Source organism: Monodelphis domestica, chromosome 5, assembly GCF_027887165.1.
Source record: "Monodelphis domestica isolate mMonDom1 chromosome 5, mMonDom1.pri, whole genome shotgun sequence".
Taxonomy (NCBI): domain Eukaryota; kingdom Metazoa; phylum Chordata; class Mammalia; order Didelphimorphia; family Didelphidae; genus Monodelphis; species Monodelphis domestica.
In genome coordinates this window covers 234,301,396-234,324,499 of record NC_077231.1, presented here as the reverse complement: position 1 = coordinate 234,324,499, position 23,104 = coordinate 234,301,396, and the positions used below count along the sequence as shown (strand labels likewise).

The 23,104-nt window shown below is 34.3% G+C and overlaps 1 protein-coding gene across 11 annotated transcripts in view; it reads right to left on the bottom strand.

The window, feature by feature from the left end:
• The window catches only part of RBM33 (RNA binding motif protein 33), a 184,092-nt gene that overhangs the window by 77,945 nt on the left and 83,043 nt on the right, over positions 1–23,104 (bottom strand). For all 11 annotated transcript variants that reach the window (XM_007504671.3, XM_007504663.3, XM_007504664.3 and 8 more), the window contains 5 exons: positions 11,200–11,332; positions 10,231–10,574; positions 8,858–9,292; positions 6,180–6,467; positions 1,857–2,498 (listed from right to left, as the gene is read on the bottom strand). In XM_007504671.3, the coding sequence (XP_007504733.1) occupies positions 1,857–2,498; positions 6,180–6,467; positions 8,858–9,292; positions 10,231–10,574; positions 11,200–11,332 (1,842 nt within the window). The remainder of the gene's footprint in view (positions 1–1,856; positions 2,499–6,179; positions 6,468–8,857; positions 9,293–10,230; positions 10,575–11,199; positions 11,333–23,104) is intronic.

Sequence of the window (23,104 nt, the reverse complement as noted above, 5' to 3'; positions counted from 1 at the left end):
GATCTGTACCCCAAACAACAAAGAAAAACAAAAAGGGACAATATATACAAAAATATTATAGCAGTTCTTTTGGCAGTAGGAAAAAAACTGTAAGATGAGAGATGCTCAGAAAATTGAGGCTTGGATGAACAAGTTGTGGCAGTACCATTGTGCTATAAGAAATGATGAAAGTATAACCATAGAAAATTTATGTGAAAATTTGTTACTGAAATAAAATAAAGGGAAAAAAAGAAATGATGAGGGAGTGGCTTCAAAAAAACATGGAAAAACCTATATGAACTGAGGCAAAGTGAAGGGGAAAAAACGTTATGCCCAGTAACAGCAATGTTGCAAGATTGATCAACTGTGAAAAGAGCTGGCTACTTTGATTGATGACACAGTAATAACAAGACAATTCCAAAGGACCCATGATGAAAAACTGCTATCCACTTCCAGAAAGAGAAATGAGGAATAAGTGCAAATTGAAGTATAATTTTCCCACTTTGTTTTTCTGGGGTCTTTTGGGCAATATGACTAATATAGAAACATTTTGCATGATTTCACATGTATAATTTATATCATACTGATACTTTCTCAGTGAATGGTGGAGGGGTCAGAAGGACAACATTTAAAAAGACAATAATGCTTAAAATAAATAAATAATAAAGTAGAAATTTTAAAAATCAAGTTAATAGTGTTTTGAACTACAACTAATAAGAAAAATGTGAATAAAATGCCAAAATAAGCAGCAAAAATTTTGATAACATTTCATTATAAAGTTTGTAACATTTTGTTAAAATATGTACATTACTTAAAAAAAATTTTTTTAATCAAGAAATCACAATTACCATTTGTGGGTCTAGAGGTGAAACAGAGCTGATATCTAGAACATTTGTAATAAGAAAAAAAGTACTTTGAATTCAATAAGGGGAAGGGGGGGCCATGTTAGCTTAATTCCTGAATTATTTTATTTTTTATAAATTATGTTGTTTTGTGGGCATCTGATTTTATCTGTATAATTAGAATTTTTAAAATTCAGAAAGGCAAGATGAAAGTACTTATTATTAAATAACTTGATTTTCAAAGCAATTTTTAAATCTAGTCTGCTCTCTACTATTTTCTACACTAACACAGTCAAATATTTTTATTACAGAACTTGACTTTTATGTAGAAATGTCCCAGAGAAAAAACTACTGAAAAAAGGCTATTATTTTGGATCTTCCAAAAGGATGGAGACAATTTTTTAATACTATAGATACTTGTTATACTAGCATTCATCATGTCTAAAGAGTTCTTATTTTATGGTACCCCTTTTTATTACTTATCAGGAAAATAGTGCAACTAATCATTAAATACTATTCAGAAGTTGCAATGACAGATATATAGTAATTTTGAAAAGACTATAATCCTCCCCACCCAGGTTATGATGAAATCACCTATAAATTCAAATCAATTTAGTCCACAGATCCTACAGTCTTATATTTTTTTTTGTTTGTTATTAGGGGTACAGGGGTGAAAGAAGGTCAGAACTATAAGGTGACCCTAAGTACACTAACCCCTTTGCAGGTTGGAAAAATGCTTCAAAAATATTTGGGCTCACTGGAACTGAAGATATGGCAAATCAATTTTTCTCTCTGGCACATCCTAGGACAACTGATAATCATTAAAACACAAAAGCAACCCAAGTTGAAATGGAATTAATAGCATTTTTTTTAACCCAACTAAAAGTAGATAAGCTGATTCACATGACTGTAACAGAGGCAAATTGTTTCACTCAATTTTTTTATTTTCTTCAATAAAGTTCTCTGAGTATTTTAGAATTACTCTAAATGAAAGCCCAAATCAAAGAGAAACACTCACAAAACTTGTAAACTTACCCCTCCTGACAACTTAATCACCCTGACTTTGGAGCTGACATGTGGCCCATCTCCACTACCACTGTTCGCCCGCTGCATGACAGTCCTTTTCACTCCAGGTTTCATTTCCTGGGGCTGGCCTTGTATTGATGCCACTCTAGTAGTCTGTGTTGGGGTTGGCAATTCATCCATGTCAGGAGGCTTTGTTTGAAGTACTTTGTGAGATGGCTGGAGCTGAGTTTGAGGTACTGTTCTATTCTGTCTCAACTGTTTCATTGGTTTCATTGGTTGTCCTTGGTATTGTAAATTAGCACCAGCTTGTACAAAATTTGAAGTTTTGGGCTGAACATTTGTAATAGTGATGTCTTGCTTTTTTACAAGAAGTCTATTTTTTACATTTTGTCTAACTTGTGCACCAGGATAAGGTAGCAGTGGATTCCCATTAGTGGGTGAGAGTGACGTTTGTTCCTCCTGCTGTACTGGGGGCTGTGGGGTATAAGGCTGCTGTTGCTGTTGTGCAAGTCTTTCAAGTAATTCCCTCTTTCTAGCACCAGCCTGCTGCTGCCGTCGTAGCTCCTTTTGTTTCAAAATTTCTTCTCTTAAACGTTTCTGTTCTTCTATCTTTAAGCGATACAACCTGGTTTCTTCATCTTCATCAGGAAACTAAACAGGGAATATGCATTTTTTTTATTAATATAGTAAAACACACATGGCTCTATCAAAACAATTGACCAGAACTACACTAAGAAAACACATCTTCCCAAAAACTTCATTCCTTATTTTGTGTAAAACCATTTAAAACCTGCTGTAGGGGTTTTTTTGAGAGTATTTTCCCCCCATTTAAATATAACTTCTTTGCTTCTAAAAGGGGAGGAACCCCAGCTAAAGCTAATTTGGGAATCTTATCAGAATATTTAAAATGAAATCATGTAAATTTCTGCTCATTTAGAAGTTTCTGAATCCAATTAAAGTATTCATTTAAGTTATCAAAATATATTTCAAATGGAAATACAACAATACCAAAGCAACCCGCTGTCACACACAGGTTTTATCTTGCTCTTTTCTGACAAACTAACAAAAGGTAGGGTAGTAAATGACCTGAAAGGCCCTGATTAGAACTATTGATTTTTCTTAAAGAATTTTCAGGCTGATCTCAAACTCATTTGTCACACAATAATTGGTTATAATGAACAGCACAAGTCAATCTCTCTGACCTTGAACTCATGCACTCTCTACAGAATCAAAATGTTGCCAAATGCAGTGTTGGAATATTAATGGTATATATGGAATGCTTTAATATTCTAGTCAAAAGCCTTTCTGAAATCACCATACTGTGTGTCAAATAACCTTTGTAAAGGTTTTGCAACTCTCAAGAAAAGTACTTGAGAAAAAGAGCCAAATAGGAAATATTTAAAGAAACTTACTTCTGATTAAAAATAACATGTTTCCCTACCTAGTATATACAATAAAAAAAAACAAAAAAAACCACTTCATCCATCACTAACCTATTTGCCAACCACATCTAACTGAAAAACAGTAAAGAACCAGGAAATAAAAAGATCTTTGTGAAGGAAAATTAATATCTAGATAATAAAGCCCATGTATTTCATTCACTCTCACTACAGGCCTATTTACTGGTAATTAATACACAATTATAACAAGACTGGTACCCATTTTCCAAGTCCACAGTAGGTGAGGAAATATTCCAAATTAGGAGAAAGTAAGGCTACAAAAATGAGAGATAACAGAAAAACTATCAAGATCAGAAAAGAAAGTGGCCTAGGGCTGTCTGGGGGTATTGTAATATACCTCCAATGAGTTCTATGAGAGCTATTTTATAAATATACTACAAAAGAATATAATAAATTATATTCATGATGATACAGAGTTATCAAGAAAAAGTTTAAATACTTTTCTGTGTGCTGTCTTAAGAAAGCACAGAAGTTTGTGAAAATGTTTTATAAGATTTCCACCAGGCATGTTTAGGCTTAAGGGGTTTTAATTCTTCGGCTAGCCAGAACTACTCATTTCAACTCATTCTCTGTGGGTTTGAGATAGTGTAGGTTACAATGGCATGAGAAATATCAATCTGTTTTCAATTATCGATATGTGGATCAGTCACAACAATGTATTAGCCTCATTCTTCCCATTACTTATCATTTGTGCAAGTCTGGGGAAGTCAAGCCAATAGCATTAGTAATCTGAATTTTTTATATGGGAATATTAATATTTTTAAGACAAATACAAATAATGCTATGGGGAGGTATTACTCTCCTGTATTATTACAGATAATAGCAAAACATTTTAAGATATTGAGACATTTAGTAATCAAACTAACATCTATGTTCAAAGGTAAGTAACTACTCATAATTTACAAGGCAAGTTCTATTTTTTCCTGAAACTGCCTTCAACATTTACTGTTCAAATAGTCTCATAAAAATTTCTTAGAAAATAGACTAAACTATTGTTATGACATTGACAGAGTTATCTGTAAATATTTTTTAATCAAGATAAATCACACACACACACACACACACACACACACACACTCTCTGAAAAAAGTCTAGACTGCTCAAATCATTTCCCATTATCAGGTATTACTTAAAAGTGGAATCATTTTATTTATACTAATGTTCATTTAAGATAAATAATAATCCTAAGAAAATTATAACTCTCTAACATAGAAGTTTATCCAGCCAAACTACTCTTATGGTTTTATACAAACATTTACAATTACCTATGTAATTGAATTTTACTAAACCAAACTATATTGCTAAATGAATTAAGGCAACCTGGAATTTTAAGTATTCCTCTGATGAAACTTTTCATCAAAGTTAAGTATTTCTATGAAGCAATTAGTAACCAATTTACTTTGTTAATCCTAATTGGAAAGTTGTTTGGCTTTATAACAAGATATTAAACTTGAAAATTCAAAGTAATGTAACTAACATTAAACACAAATAAAATATGTGTATAACAACTCTAAAAATTGTATTTTGGGGCCTGTGATAACTACCATAAAAATGCTTCAATAGATCCTTATAGAATTGTTTAACCAAAAAAGCTGATTCTCATTCTCATAAGCCAAATTAGACACTAGCTTAATATATAATTATTTTTAACTGGATAGCCTAAGACCAACAAAATCGAAAAAGAATTACAGATTGGGGCAAGTAGATAGCACAGAGTGCCAGGTCTGGGGTCAGGAGAATCTGAGTTCAAGTCTAGGTTAAATACAGCAAAACTAAATTCCTCATCTAAAGATGACCTAATATACATACCCCCTCCAAATTAAGTAAATCATATAACCTCCCAAATTACCCTATCTCTTTCCATGTATCTCAGTAATTAAATAAATCATCAAACAAGATTAAATTCATAGGGTATATCAGATTCCAAATATGGAACTCTGAAAGTCATTTAAGTTTGTATGTACCAAATAATTATTTACATAAATATCATTACCAATAAAACTTTTTACCAAGTAACTAATTGGTGGCTAAAACTATATTAAGTATGGAGTAGACTAAGCAAAGAAGTTTGATTTCTAGTAGTTTATCAGTAAGACAGAAAGACAATACACAAAAATATGTTAACATATAAAGACCAACTATGCAAATATATGACTCAATGGAATATTTATACATAAATGAAAGGCATGTATTTGATATGGTGTAAAGTGATTCAAAAGAATTACAAGCTTAGAGAAGGTAAAGCTGGAGAACATATAACAAATTTACTTCCGGTTATAAGTGAGGAAAGAAGTATAAATGAGTTGAGGCTAAACTAGATAGTCTTGGATGTGCCTTCCAGCTCTACCATCTATGATCCTCTAACTTTATAAAAACGGTTTTCCTAAAGTATTTGAATAAAGCAAGGAACTGTTAAGCAAGAACATGGTGAAATTCTGAGCATGGAATACATACTTAAAGAAGATATGGTTATAGAAGTAAGACTGCATAGAGGAGCAGACAGGAAAGCCTAGAAATTTAGGCCTCAGTTGTATGCAACACAAAGCCATGGTAATCTTAAAGAGTGAGTGACACAATCAAAGCAACCTAGATATTCCCTTAGTTTTGATGGAACCTGTTGAAAACTGAATATACAGAATACAGCAAAATAGTAAAGAAAGAAATTAGTGCCAGTGATTAGTAGTAGATTGTTGTAGCTTAACTCGTAGACAGCCAAGAAATAATAGGAAAGAAATGGGGCTAACTTCTGAACCACATAGACCTGGAAAAGGTGCTGGGATTCTTCTGTGGAAAGCATGAATGAAGAATTGAATATAGCTGAATATGAGGTTTGGGGTTTGAGAAGCAGAAATGTGTAAAATACAAGTCTTACCTCTGGTTCAGATTTTACTTCTACTTTGGCTTGAACCACAGGGCTAACTGGCTTAACTTTCATTTCAGTCTTTCCCTGTGAGGTCCTGACACCCACAACAGATCTTGCAGAGGACTGGGTGCTTGTAATTGGTTTCACTTGTGCTGCAGGTGTGGAGGAGCATCGGTTGTTACTCATTTCTATAACATGCGATGGTGCTATTGGTAATTCACGCAAATTGCTATTTCTTGGAGCAGTTGGCTGCATTTGCTGAATTGGCCGCTTGACAACATTCTGTGAAGCTGCACTCTATCATAAGAAAAAAGATAATTTCTAATCAGAAATAGATATTTGTGAAAAAAGAACAAAAATGCACATAAACAAGAAAGCAATACTACAATCAGAGTAGATTCTCCTTATCCACAACTCTACTGTTTATACTGTAATTTGCCCAAAATTCTTAAATCTCTGACCTAATGAAGCACATAAATATTTTGTAATTCTATGCAAAAGTTTTTCAGCTATTTTTTAAAAACTTATGCAGTACCAGCTGACAGCTGCAGCAAGAGAGACAATGGTAACCAGTGTCAGACTAGCCAGTACATTTTCAATGATGGGCTCATACTTCAAACTCAATTGGAAAAGCTAATTTGTCAGCTTTAAACATGTGATTTATAGTTCATTAAGTATAAAAAAAGGTTGACTATCACAAGAGATGAATCCAAATAATAGATAAGTGTTTTAATAAAATGGCCATTAACAACAGCCAAAATAAACAAATAAATGAATGAATGAATAGGTGAATGAATAAATAAATAAATAAATGAATAAATAAGTAAATGAATGAATGAATGAATGCACCATGAAGCACACAACACAATTTTGCATGCAGGTATGTTTCTTAGAAGAAGAAAAATACTCTAAAAGTTAGGTGTCAAAACACACTGAATATAAATTAAACCAGATTAAAATATAATCAGGAAATAACAAAATAAACACAGATTTTATTAATATTGTTTTATAAATCATTATTTGGCGTGCAAGAAAGGAAGAGGAAATCTGGAGTCATACCTTAGGATAAAGATTTTATCTTAAAAGGAGGCATAAAAGGAGGCATAGTGCATGCAGTGAGTCTGGCATTAGAAGATCTAGGTTTGGATCCCAATTTTGTGCTTGCTACCTGTGAAACTCCTGCACAATCCTAAACCTCAGTTTCCCGTTTTACAAAAAGAAGCCTTTTTCACCTTTAGATCTAAGATCCCAATAATGACAAAGGTCATAACAGATCAAAGACGTTTCCAGAAGATTCCTTGGGGAGATAGAAAACTCTGTGAAAGTTTTTCTTACCAGCGGGAACAGAAATAGTAAGATGAGGCTATTTGCAAGTAAGGACTGATTCATTTTTTATTTTTATATTCTCAGTGCCTACAACATGAACACCTGTTACCTATCAAATAATCACTTGTTGACTGTCAAAAATGTAAGGTATCCTTGAAAGAGATTTTAAGACCCAAAATTATTCAAGTTACATGTCTTACACATAAAATTCATAACATCCCTCTAACTATAAGAGTAGTTATAGGCAATTACAGCTTAAGGTGGTTCATTTTTTAAAATTTCTATTAAAAAAAAAAGAACCTCATACTCCATCTTAGAACCAATACTGTGCAATAGTTCCAATATAGCAGAGTGGTAAGGACTAGGCAATGGAGGTTAAGTAACTTGCCCAGGGTCACACAGCTAGGAAGTCTATGAGACCAGAATTGAACCCAAGACCTCCTATCTCTAGACAAGGCTCTTTACTAAGCCACCTAGATGCCCCTAATTTAATCCTTTTCTTAAAGGCCTATGCCAAATCTCAGACTAGAACTAAGATATCTCTATGAGAGCTTAGTATCCTTTCTATTAACTACTCTGCTTCATGTTTCTGATACCAGAAACCAAAATGCCTTCCCTTTCTTCATACACAACCCTTGAAAAGGTAAGAACTATTAAAACAAACCTTCAATTTATCAAGAAATGTATGCATTATTTTGTATACAAAGAACAAAGTAATATATACTTGCAATAATAGTAAAGTGAAAGGGTTCAAAATTATAAGCCTTGAGCAAAAGTGAAGAGGCTAAAGCATGAAGTCAGGAGGACCTGGGTTCAAATGTGGCCTCAGACACTTCCTAGTTATATGAGCCAGGGTAAGTCACTTAACCTCAGTTGCCTAACCCTTTGCTGAATATCTGCCTACTAAAACAGAAAGTAAGGTGTGTGTGTGTGTGTGTGTGTGTGTGTGTGTACACATATAAATATAAATATATACATAAGCTTTTTAACAGTCTATTTTTATACTTAACCTCCCATGTACAGCCCTTCTTTAAAATAACTAAAGCTGAAAAAAACAGAACCCAAAAATATTTTTCTTCAGAAAATCTGCATATACATGTGTACTATGTGTACACACACACACACACACACACGCACGCACGCACGCACGCACGCACGCACGCACACACACAGAAATGAAGCCTCTGGAAATGAAGCCTCTGGTTTCCTGAACAGCATCAATAGGTGTGGGTTGGGAGGCCAAGTTAAGAAAAATGTAATAAAAGTCTGTATAGTAAGGATTCTCTTAAATTATGACAAAAAGGATGTTACTTTAAATTACGTGATTATTAAAAGAATACAAAATCTTGATTTATACTTACATGTCTTGGACCCTGTCGCTGAGGGCACTGCATTCTACTGTTATTTTGCTGAGGCTGAGAAGTCTGCATGTGAGGTCTAAATGGTGGCTGAGACATGGGCATCAGAGGTGGTGGTGGGACAGAAAGGTGATGGTGATGCTGATGCTGAGGCTGATGCTGCTGAGGTTGGTGCTGAGGCTGGTGTGGTGGTTGGTGCTGAGGTTGGTGCTGGGGCTGATGTTGGGGCTGGTGTGGAGGCTGATGCTGGGGTGGAGGCTGATGTGGAGGTTGGTGAGGAGGTTGATGTTGGGGCTGAAGTGGAGGCTGGTGTTGGGGCTGATGCTGATGATGTTGTGGTTGATGCTGGGGCTGTTGTTGTTGATGTTGGGGCTGTTGCTGCTGCTGAGGCTGAGGCTGAGGTTGATGTGGTGGTGGTAATGGAGGGTGCAAGGGTCCCTTCATAATTCAATGAAAAAAAAAGGAAAACAATTTAAGATGTGTATATGCATTCACTGTACTCTAACATCAATTTCCAAGAAGAAGCCAATCAACGGGGATAAATTTTAACTGGTACTACGCAAACTTCATTTTAAGATCTGATTTTATACATACATATATATGTATATATAAAATTTACTCATTTGTACTAGACTATTGCCTTAAAATTTAATTCTTCCTACTTTAGTATTACTAAAAGTTGGTTCTTTTTCAAGGAAGATAAATTTCAATATTCGACATATGTGTTCTTTGATTCTATAAAACTGTGGAGAGGCTGAACTCCTAGACACCAAACATACATCTGATATTTTCAGAATGAACTTGAAGAAAAAGAAAGAATCTTCTGTAATAAAGGCCCTATAAATATATCAAATTCAAAAATTCAAAAAAAAAAATAAATATGTCAAATTCAAGATTCATTTTGATCAGTAGGGGGCATTCAAGATGTTGTAGTAGTAGTAGTAGTAGTAATAATAATAATAATAATAGAACAGCATTATCAACATTTTTGTCCAGATAAAACACTAATCTTTCTAATACATCCTTTAGGAATACAATTCTAAACAATAAATTCCCAATCCTCCCAGAATTAACTAATTTAAGAAATCACCACAATGGTGAATAGAATGCAAAATTTTCTAACTTAATTGGTAGGAAAATAAAATCTTAACATCAATTTGTTCATTTACTAAGGAAGTCATTGCTTTAGATCTTCAAATACTCTTTGTATTTGTAAAATGATAGGGTCACATTATAGTTATACTAGTTAGACTTAGTTTTCTTATAAAGTTAGTCATCATCTCTCAATTTCCACAAGTCATCATATGGCTTTAAGTGTCAAATTTGCCTATATTTGTTTTAAATAAAAGTCAATTTTCTTTATCTTCTTTCCATACCTGCATGTTAGGCTGCGTGTGTGTTGGAAGAAATGGCTGTCCCGGGCCAGGTAAGAATGGTTGTCTAGGAGGAATGAAAGGCCGTGTATTTGTGGAGCCTGGTTGGTTGAAATGAAGGATCCCCACTGGACCGGGAGGCTGTATATTTGGTCTTACAGGCCTTTCTCTGGGAAATACTGGTTGTTGTCCTTGCTGATTAAATGCTGGTCCAGGCTGAGTAAAAGGCAAGGGATTCTGGGTAGGAACAGGATGACTGCTATTAAGAATCGTGGGAGGCGGTGGTGGTGGAGGGGGACTTCGTTGTTCAAACAAAGGATGGCTCGGGAACCTTGGTTCTCCTGAAACTAAATGAAATTACAAGTGATATTAATCTTCTTAAAAGAATATTAATTCCTTAGTATCATTTTAAGACTAAACAGAACTATGGTTAACTATCGACTTTACAAGGTTTAGGGTTCAATTCAAGATGCAAAAGGTATAAGTTTTCCCCATTTCTAAAATTCATGTCACTGAGTACTTTCTTTTTCTCAAATAATCAGTGTAAACTAATTAAATTCAAATGCACAGCTTAAAATATTACTGTAATCACTTTTCTATTACATTTTCTTTAAAGATTCTGTGTTGCCTTATGCTCTTCATTTTTTTTGTTCATACATTTGCATGCTTACACTCCTTAGATAGAAATGAACATTTATTTTAAAAATATGAAAAAAATTAACAAACTGGATATTTTCTAAAAACTCATCCTTTTCTTGTCTATCATCTTATGAATTTCAGATCCTTAAATAAAATTTGTTTCTTGAAATGATGCTATTGGAATAAGATTAGTGATAGATAAAAAATCCCAAATGATCAGTTGAACCAATTTAAAATACACTACACTACACACACACACACACACACACACACACACACACACGCACGCGCGCGCAATGTTACTTGAAATTTCATAATTCCTTATTGATATACCTCCTAAGAAGAAATGGTCTCTGTCCTGAGGAGGTGGTGGGGCTCTCCATTGGTCCTGGAGAGGAAGCCGTGGGGGCTGGTTGAAATTGGTAGGAACAGGCCCAGGAGTATGCTGTGGAAATTCTGGAGGAACCTAGTAAACAATAAAATATAACTGGATTATGAAAAGGGCTAAAAATTTACCAACACATTTTAGATATTCACAGACTATAAAGTTTTCCTCTGAAAATATTAATTATCAGTTGTTTTTTATATCCTACATAAGTAGACAATCAAAATGGGCAATACTATCACAATACTAAATCATCTATTTAGAGATTCAATATTTTAATATCATAGTTGCACCATAGGAATGCTAATTTTCCCCAAGCTTATTGAAACCCATGCAATTATTGACCTTCTTTCCCATTAATCCAAAAGGCTGGAATGTCTACTTTTGAAAATGCACTTGACATTTATCTTCTTAACCATGTTACTCTTTGCCATCTATTTAGTCAACACTAAGCTCCAGAAATGAAATAGCTTTAGTTCTTAGAGGGAGAAAAAAATCAATTTTTGGAATAATAAAAATTTTTAAATATCTAATAAAACTATGTGAATATTTTTGAAAAGGGATGGAATGTAAAAAAATGACTATAAATATGTAATAGTGAATACAAAACTGTTTAGATTGACAATAGCAGCTAATATGCATAGTAATTTATGGTTTACAAAGTTTTATATGCATATACTACCTCAATTGGTCCTCACAATACTCCCTTGTGAAATAGGTATTATTTTACTTTATTTTTCTTTTAAAAACCCATTCCTCAAATCAAAACAACTCTGAGGTATCACTTCACACCTAGCAGATTAGCTAACATGACAGCAAAGGAAAGTAATGAATGTTGGAAGGAATGGGGCAAAGTCGGGACATTAATTCATTGCTGGTGGAGCTGTGAATTTGAGCCAACCATTCTGGAGGGCAATTTGGAACTATTCCCAAAGGGCGATAAAAGACTGTCTGCCCTTTGATCCAGCCATAGCACTGCTGGGCTTGTACCCCAAAGAGATAATAAGGAAAAAGACTTGTACAAGAATGTTCATAGCTGCGCTCTTTGTGGTGGCCAAAAACTGGAAAATGAGGGGATGCCCTTCAATTGGGGAATGGCTGAACAAATTGTGGTATATGTTGGTGATGGAATACTATTGTGCTAAAAGGAATAATAAAGTGGAGGAATTCCATGGGGACTGGAATAACCTCCAGGAATTGATGCAGAGTCAGAGGAGCAGAACCAGGAAAACATTGTACACAGAGACCAATACACTGTGGTACAATCTAATGTAATGGACTTCTCTATTAGTGGCAATGCAATGACCCTGAACAACTTGGAGGAACCCACATGAAAAACCACTATCCACATCCAGAGGAAACACTGTGGGAGTAAAAACACCACAGAAAAACAACTGCTTGAATACATGGGTGGAAGGCATATTGTTGGGGATGTAGACTCTAAATGAACATCCTAGTGTAAACAACAACATGGAAATGGGTTCTGATCAAGGACATAAGTAATACCCAATGAAATTGCGTGTTGGCTGAAGGAAAAGTGGGGGGAGGGGAAGGAGGGAAATAATGTGATTATTGTAACCAAAGAATAATGTTCTAAATTGACTAAATAAACATTCAAATGGAAAAAAAAAGAAAAGACAAAAACAAGAAAAAAAAAGAATACACAAACTAAAAAAATAAAACATTCCTTCCATCTTAAAATCCGTATTGTGTATTGGATACAAGCCAGAAGAGCAATAAGGGCTAGATAATGGAGATTGAGTGACTTGATCAGGGTCACACAGCTAACAAAGTATCTTGAGACCAAATTTGAATCAAGGACTTCTTTTTTCCAGGCCTAGCTCTCAGCCACTTAGCTGACCATAAAGTAGGTATAATTATTATTTTCTCATTTTAAAGATGAAGAACTTGAAGCTCAGGGTAGTTAAGTGACCTCTACCATGGTTACATAACTCGTAAATTAAGAAAAAACTATTTTAAACAACGCAATTAATAAGGATGTTATTAATAGATTTAGACTTGTAATTAGGAAATTAGAATTAGAAAAAAGATTATAGCCCCAATTGTTTCATTTTACAGAAGCAGATCCTGAGACAATGTAAACAAATAAGTATGTCTGTATATGACAATTTCAGAAGCGTTATTAACAGTAGAATGCCAAGTGAGGGTACTGGGAAAACTAAGAGGTAATATAATGATAAATATAAAGGAAATTAAGTAGGCTAATTTGGCTGGAAGTTAAAATATATGAGAGGAATACGTTATAATATATCTGGACAGGTAGGCTAAAGAAAGATTGTGATGGGGTAGATGTGACAAGGTGAGGAGTTTCCATTTTATTTGAGAAGAAATAAGAAATCACTGCAAGTTCTCAAATAGGCAAGGTATATGGTCAGTCTTAACCTTTAAGATGAACTGAAAAAGTTAGTCAAGGAATGGATAAACAAATAAAGAGGGATACTACAGTAAGAGATGACAAAACAAGATGGTGGTTCTGTAGCTTCAGAGAAGGGAAGAAAAGAGGCTACAGGAATAAGACTGGCAAGATATAACTGATTGGTTATGGGAAATTGAGGAGAGAAGAATTGGGAATGATTGTGTAAGAACCTAGAAATTATGTAACTGGAAACATGGTAGTGCTCTTAACAAAAAAAAAAAAGGCTGATGAAAGGCTATGTTTAGGGAAAATGAAGACTGAATGTTTAGTTTGCTTGCCTATTGGAGATGTCCAACAAGCAGTTAAGTGATTCAGGACTGAGTTCAGAGATAAGGGCCAAATAAATACATTTGGGAGCTATCTAAATATCTATAAGTGAATCCAAAAATCACTCATCTGGGGTTGAGGTTTGAGGGTCACAATTAATTAGGGGGCAGGAAGTAGATGATAATCCAATAAAGAAGAGAAGAGAGGCCAGACAGGTAAGAGAACAGCTAGGAGAGAATGTACTGTCATGAAAATCCAGTAAGACACAGTATCCAAGAGGAATAGTCAAAGTATCAAATAATGCAGAGAGAATAACAAAAATGATTCTTTAAAAATGTGACTGTATTTAGAGTTTTTAAAAGTTCACTGATAAGTAAGAAGGAATTTCAGCTATGAGGCAAAGTCAGAAGCTGATCAGTGAATGAGAAGATAGGAAATGGAGGCAAAAAGTGTAGATGGCTTCTTATTTTTTACTACAAAAGGAAAGAGAGAACTAAGTCAATAGCTTTTAGAGAATAGTAGGGTCAAGTGAAAGTTTCTTAAGGAAAGGAGAGACCAGGGTATATTAGAAAGTGACAGGTAAGGAGTCAGTATATCAGATTAGTTAATATTATTGGGGGGAAATGGTCCAATGGATAAATTTAGAAGCAACATGATAACAGAGGAAAGGGTTCTGATTCTATAGTCAGAGAACCTCAGTTCATATCCCATTTCTGATGCTTAATATCTGTGTAATATTTTGGAAAGTCATTTATCTTCCCTAAGTTTCCACTTCTTTAAAATGGAGCTGGGTATATGTTAGTGATGGAATACTATTGTGCTCAAAGTAATAATGAACTGGAGGAATTCCATATGAACTGGAATGACCTCCAAGAATTGAAGCAGAGTGAAAGGAACAGAACCAGGAGAACATTGTACACAGAGATTGATACACTGTGGCACAATCGAGTGTAATGGACTTCTCTATTAGTAGCAATGCAATGATCCAGAACAATTCTGAGGGACTTATGAGAAAGAATGCTATCCACATTCAGAGGAAAAACTGTGGGAGTAGAAATAAAGAAGAAAAATAACTGCTTGATCACATGGGTTGATGGGGATATGACTGGGGATGTAAACTCTAAATGATCACCCTAGTATAAACATCAATAATATGGAAATGGGCTTTGATCAAGGGCACATGTAAAACCCAATGGAATTGCACATGGGCTACAAGACGGAGTGGGGAAGGGGAGGAAAAGAACATGATTCCTGTAACCAAGGGAAAATATTCTAAATTGACTAATTAGATAAAATTTTCAAAAAAATAAAATGAAAAAATAGATAAAATGGAGCTGGAACTGGATAACTGGAGTTTCTTATGGCTATAAATCTATGATCGCCTCTATGAAGAGAAAATGACTACTTTGATTTTCTCATATAAAAAGGTGAAATGTTCTATGAGGAAGGTGGGGAGGAATGGTACATACAGGAAGCCTGAAGATAAAATGTTTGGAAGAGCAAATGTCATAAAATGATTAGAGAAGAATAAAAAGTTTAATTTCAAGTGGACCCAGTCTGAACTACTTTGTGACTTCCCTCAGATATGTATAATTAGTATCTGAGAAAGTGGATATATTCATTTGAATCAATGTATCAATTTATAAAACCACAAAGTTTCAAAAAACAGTCACCAAGTCATTTCATGACAACAAATAAACCAATAGAGACAAACATCAGTAACCCAGGATGAAATGAACTTTATAAATGAGTATACTTAACTAAAAATGTTTTCATTCTCGAATAAACATGTTTTTAATATAAATTACAACACAGATTGAAGAGTACAAAAACACCTGTTATATGCTCTTATCTGTAATCTTCATGAATCATAATTTTATTAGGATATGCTGAAAAAAAAGGTTGCTTCACTAACTCGTTTGCTAAATATTTTTCAGAAATTTCAATACATGTATAAGGTCCACCTTCTACTTCTGGCCTTTATAATTCATCAAGTATATTGACACACTTTCATATACTTGTGTAGATGCACAATGTAAAGGTACATGTATACATTTATGTAAAGGTACAGGTAGATAGCAATAAAAAATGGGTAATTTTTTTCTATTATATAAAGAATGAATTTTGTAACTCATTTAGGAATCTATGCATAAAAAAATTATAATTTAATTATTTAATTTGATATAGCACTCCTCAAGGGCAAAGCCCATTTCTCTTTTGATTTTTGTCTTTGTATCCAAGGTGCCCAGTACAGTGCCCTTGCACTTAAAAGTCTCACTTCTTAGAACTCATTACTTCAAACTATTTTATTAATCATATTAATTTTCTCAAAAGTAATAAAATCAGACTTTTGTAGGTAAAAAGTTATCTGAGAAGGTCTGCAAATAGCTCAGGAAATAATGTATATACCTATATAAATACCTATATAACTTTCTCTTTCTCCTTCCCTCCCTTCCCTCTACCTGAGGTGGGTCTTATTGAATTACACTTTTTCCAAACTATGCAATTCAACTGTTTATGCTATCAAATATATATATATATATATATATATATCATCAAATAACATGGGGGGGGGGGGTGGAAAGTTAAACAAAATTCAAGAACTTCAGCGCCCTTGAATGAACCATCTGCCAATTTATAAAATTTTGGCTTCTGAGAATTCTAAATGTATACATGTTTATTTTTTTTAATTAATTAGGATAGGATTTAGATGATACTACTGTTAAGTGAAAATCACAGAGAACTGCATCTGATTAAAAGAAAGTTTATTAATAGCCTGATAAAACATTGAATTAAGTTGTCTACTGACATGACAGAGGCCTTTGTTCTGTTACTCTTATTTTTTAAGTTACACCTCAAAACTCCTCAACACCATTCCCATTAGATATACTCATTTTTTCTAGTCTTTGATGAAGAGATAGTCCTCCTCCTAGATTAGTCTAACCACCCTCTATGTTTCCTGCCTTTGATCCCTTTTCCCTTCCCATTCCTCCCAAGAGCTTGCTGCTTTCATTGCCCCCCTCCCCCACCCTTATCTTTGTCTACTTGTTCTGTCCCAGATACCAATAAAACTCTGATTTTCAACATCTTAAAACTTGTGCAATGGCCCCTACCAGCTTCTCAAAACTAACATCATCCATCTCTCTCTGTTAAAAGTCAACCTCCTAAAAGAAAGTCATTTATATTTAGTTTTCTTTATTCCCTCTCCTCCCCTTCACTTCTCAGTCTCTAACTTCTTAACTTCTAAGTTTCACCAGTAAAATGAAACTATTCTCTGTGGTATATTATCAACTGCTAAATAGGGAAATTTTCTTAGTTCTTATTTTTCTTGCTCACTGGTATTATTAGACATGTTGATTACTTACTCAGGCACTCTCCCCATCTGGATTTCATGACATTGTTTCCACTTCAATTCTTCTACTTGATTACTCTTTAATCTCCTTTGCTAGATTATCATCTGTATCCCATGCCTTAAAGGTAGGTGGATCTCCCCTCACAGCCAGGCTCAAGTGTCCCTGTGTCTGTCTCGATTTCACATCTCATAAACTCAAAGGGCTACAACCTATAGCCCTAAAGTCTCCCGATTTTTAGTTTAACATCATCAAATGTCTATCTGGTATTTCCAAATAGATATCCTGAGGGAATTTCAAACTATTACACCCATAGGGAGCTTTTGATCTCTCTTACAAAAGCCATCAACCCTTCCAATTTCCCTATAAAATCCCAGCTCTACAACCTACTACCTTGTATCCCCTGGACAAGACACTTAAACCTCTCTATGTTAAAGGCTCTTTATTCATAATAAAAAGAAATTAGGAATAATGATTTCATAGATCTTATCAAGCTATAAATCAACTGAGAAACACTATGGATTTAGCACTGTACTGAGGCCTAGGAATATAAAGAAAACAGTTTTTGCCTCCAATAATCTTGCATTCTAATGCGATAAATATCTATAATCTTAAAGAAGTTGCTAGCAGCCTGGGGGACCAGGAAAGCCCTCCTATAGAATGTGGTGCTTTGCTTCAGGTTTAAAAGAAAACAATCTACAACAGGAAGAAGTGAGGTGGTGATGGGAAATGGAATATCATGCATTTATGTGTGAGGAATACCAATTGGCCAGTAAGTTTGGATGCTAAAGTACACAAAGGGTAGAAATATGTGAGAAAAATAAAAAATGGGGAAATTAGGGAAGAAACTAGGTTGTGAAAAGATCTAAATGTCAAACAGTGAAGTTTGTATTTGATCTTTGGAGTAAAGGAAACCTCAAAGATAACTAGGGAAGGAGGAGACAGGGAGAAGGTGATATATTCAGACCTATGCATTAGGAAAATCACTCCAGGCACTCTGTGAGAGAATGGAGCTTTATGGTTTCCTTCAAGTCCCTGCTGACATTCTACCTGCTACAGGAAGACTTTACCAATCCCCCTCCAAAAAAAAAAAAATCTCATCCCTCTGTTGAGAGAAGAGTTACAGGCACATAAGAAGTGCTTTATAAATGTTAGCTATTAGCATTATTATTTTCAATTTACTTGAAAATATCAATCAACAATATACTTATAGGAGTCATCTGGTTAGCTCAGTGGATTGAGAGCCAGGCCTAGAGACAGGAGGTCCTAGGTTCAAATTTGACCTCAAGACACTTCCCAGCTGGGCAAGTCACTTAATCCCCATTGCCTAGTATTTACCATTCTTCTGCCTTAAGGTGGAAGGGTTTAAAAAAATATATGCTTGTAAATAAAATGTTTTTTTCTAAGTTGGGAACTTCTTGATAGCGAAGACTATCTCTGGCTTTTTGATGTATCCCTAGAATTTAGAACAGCTCTTAATGCACATGGTAGGTGCTTAATAAATTTTACCATCTGATAGAGTGAGTAGGGCAGGGCCAATACAGAAAGACTGATTAGGAAATTAATGCAAAAAAAGATGAACTAGTCTAAACTAGGCAGTGGTGGTAGGGATGGAGAGAAGAGGGCTAATACAAAATATGTAGAGACTTTAAGTGACAAAATTTGGCAATATACTGGCTATATTACTTTAGTAGTTTCCTAATTAGTCTTTTGCTTGTCTCACGCCTTTCTTGCCAAAGTAATTCTATTTAAGAGCAAATCCAACTAGGTGACCAGACCTTCTTTATCAATCATAATGATTCCTAATTAGAATAAGATAGAAATTCCTTTGTTAAATTTTTAATGCCATATATAAACCTGGCCCCTAGCTATCTTTTCAACCTCATGGAGCCATTCACTACTTCTCTTTCTACAATGTAGGCAAACTGGCCCTCTCTTTGATCTTTACACAGGGTTCTCCAGACTCTTGTCTCTTCTTACCACACACTCCTGTCCACCATGCCTGAAATGCATTTTCTTCTACCTCTTTAAAATGCAACTCCCCCATGAACTCTGCATGAAGCCTTTTCTAATCCAAACTTCTATCTAGTTACTTTGTATTTATTTCTTGCTTATTAACGTCATACTTATGCAAAGTTTTTAACAGTAAAACAAGACCATATGAAATCATAATTACATATGCTTGCATTAAAAAAGTATGTAATGAATATTGCATATTTCTTTCTAAAACTGTACCAATCATCTGTTGATTTCTTATGAATTTCCTTGTTTTCTGCTATGCATTTAAAACAATATTACAATAGCCTTTGCTTTTTCTGCATCACTACTTCCCCCTAACCCTCTCCCACAATTACAAAGGGGGGGGGGGAGGGGGAGAGATGGCCTAAGCCTTGTTAAAAAAAAAAAAGAGCCATGGAAAATTAATACATATAGTAGTTGTGTCCATAAATGCATAGCTCTAAATGCTTTTCATACTATTTCTCTGTCAGGAAGTGAATGAAATGCTTCATAAAGGTCTTTTGAAGCACAGTTGGCCATTCTTTAAATCGAGATGCTTAAGCTTCTCAAAGTAATTCTTTTCTTTACAATGTTGTTGTCCTTCTATACAATACTCTCCTGCTACTCTCACATCATTCTATGTCAGTTCATACTATTCGGAATTCTCTGGCATCATCTCCTTTGTCTTTTGTTATAGTGCAAATATTTCATTAAATTCACATGGTTCAGTTATTTCCTGGCTGTCTTAAAGGCAAATTAAGGCACCCCTTTAGAGTTTGGTTAATTTTTATTCTACCACCATCTACAATACACCCCTTCAGATTCAAGAAATTGGTTTTGCTTGTGAGGATTCTCTCCTTGGTATTATATCTTAAACAGTACCTCACCATCCTCAACTCCTGAACTCTACCCCAAATTCTATTTATTTTACTGTTGCACTTGATAATTTCAATAATAAACTCTGTGTAAATTCAACTCTCTTTTGTCTCTGACAAAGTGAAATTCTTCAGAGAGAGAGCTAGATGATGCCAGTAGATAAAACACTGGGCCCCCAGAAAGAAGATCTGAACTCAAATAAGTAATGTGTTTACTCAGTTTCCTCACATGTAAAATGGGGACAAAAATAGCATGTACCTCTTAGGGTTCTGGTGAGGATCAAGGTGACATTTGAAAAGGAGGTTAGCTCAGTGCTTACACATGGTAGGAGCTCTCTATTTGCTATTATGATAGTCAATCTGATGTCCATTCCAATCAGGTGACATTTGAAAAGGGTGGTTAGCTCAGTACCTAGCACATGGTAGGAGCTCTCTATTTGCTATTATGATAGTCAAGATTATCTGATGTCCATTCCAATCTACCTCATCTTTCGTGGCTATATATTGTATTGTCTATGATGTCCTTATGACCCCATTACAAAAAAAATTAAGTTCTATCACCTTCTTTTTCTCCTTATCAAAGCCCTTAAACTACAACCAATGATCCATCTAAAACATTGGATTTTTTTTTTATTTTAATTCCTGTTAAATCCTTTTAAGGGAACACTTTTTTTCCTCTCCTTGATAGAATATTAACACATCTTCATTCAGCTCCTTTTAGTTACTCAACTAAATTTACTTCTTTAAGTTCCCCTGGATTCTTATGTGTTTATATTTCAAAGTTTCCACTCTGGTCTTTGAATCAGGAATATTTGAATGTCTTCTGCTACATTAATAATCTTTTTACTCCCCTCTAGGATTCAGCTTTGAGTTAAATTTTTCTTGTTTATAAACTTAAATCTTTTGCTTTTTGGGACGTTCTCAAGTGCTGGTTTTTCAATGCTAACAAAGAACCTCTTATCTCCTCATTTTAAGAGGAAACTTCTGGGTCATACATGATCTTGATTCTATTTCCTTGTTACTTTAATTACTTCTTTCTAAATGTTTGCAATAGTTGTTCTTTGATTGTGGACATCCCATTACTGCTACTCTTTAAGTTATCATTCCTTTCAGAAGATTGGTGGATTCTTACTCTTCTTTTTTGTCCTCTTACAAGAAATCTGAGCAGTTTTTGTATTGACTTCTGAAAACATAAATGTGTAGCCTTTTAAAAAAAAGTTTACAGACTCCAATAAATTACATCTCCTTAGTTTATTTTCCAAGTCAGTTGTTTTCAATTAACAAACATCTTACATTTTCTTTTTTCTGCTGATCCTTAGATTTTGTACTGTGACTTGTGGGTCACCGATTTTTTTGGTCTACCTTGGTTTCCAGACTCTACTTATTATGAAAATTTTACCACTTTACCTTTTATGCTACTAATTCTCCTTCCAATTCTTTAAGAGTTTTATTTATTTCATTTTTTCATCTCTTGCTTTATTTCACCTAGATATTTTCCCAGTTAAAAATCCATTTTTTCCTTCAGCTCTTTTTATAAAAGTTACTGAGTTAATTTTTAGGGTATTTCTAGCTTTATAATCATTTTTGATAATGATCATTGTCTGCTTTCATTTACTCATGTCTCCAGCTTTAGTTCCTAAATTGTGGCTTATAAGATATTTGTTTGTTGACCAATTCCTCTCTTTTACTCTACATATACAACCTACTGTCAAATCTTCCCCTATTCAAAAGGCTTCAACTGTTCCAGATTGACTCTAAAACAAGAATCTTATCTGGGCACTTAAAGCCCTTCACATTCTAGCTCCAGTCCATGTTCCAAAGTTTGTCTTATTACTCCTTTTCATACATATATACATTCTTTAATACAGATGACTTGCTTATTTTTCTCCAAGCGCATTGTCCCCCATGCCCAGGACTTACTCCTTCATCTGCTCTACTTTTAGAATTTCAGCTCAATTTCAAATCATAGGCTACCTTTTTCAGGAAACATTTCCTAATCTCTCCTAAATGTTAGTAGTTCATAATCTCTGACCCTTTAAATATGATCTCTCTACCTTTTCCCTTATGAGAATGGAAGCTCCCTTAGGAGAGGAACAATTTTTCACTTTGCTTCTGAATTTCCAGAACCTTGAACAAAGTATAGGTAATTAATGTTTGTTGCATTGACTTGTTCAATGTTCCATAAAAGATTTAGAAATCAAAATTGGGAGGGATATTCTAATATGATAAATGAAGATCAGGATTTAACATGCTTTGGTCAGTTTGGAATGGTGAGCTGAAATCAGTAACCTTAAATTTCAAAAGATGAAAAGTAAAGTTCTATATTTAGATTCAAAAATTCAACTGTGAAAGTAAAAGATTCATATGGATAAAGTCATAAAGTTGTTAGATGAATTCAACTTAGTAATATAATATAGCCATTAAAAAGGCCAACAGAATACCAAGCTCGATTACTAAAAGCAGCGTTTAAATCATGGAAAATAATGGACCAAGAACAACCTCAGGCACAGGAGAAAACTGAATGAGTCTGAGATGCCAGAGAGATTCTGGATAACCCTAGTCACTAGAAGAAGAAAAAAAATTTGAGTTCCAGGAACAAGTATCAAACTTGAAGGTAAGTCAACCATCTACTGAAGCAGGTGGACTTTAGAATTTTTCTGCTTGTAAGCAGGAATGGTCTCTAGATATAGACAGAAACAAATAGGCACAAGTATCTAGAATAGCTAGTATAATTCTATTTTTTTTCTAAACTATCATTAAAAGTATGTGTGTGGACCTCTTATTGAAGTTGATACACCTAGACAGTCAAGCAATAGTTGTTAATACTACACTAAGGCAAAAGAGCAATTCCTAACTTGTAATGGTATTAATTAAAATCACCTGAATGAAGCTAAAAAGAAAGCTTTGAGAAGAGGATGAGAATTCC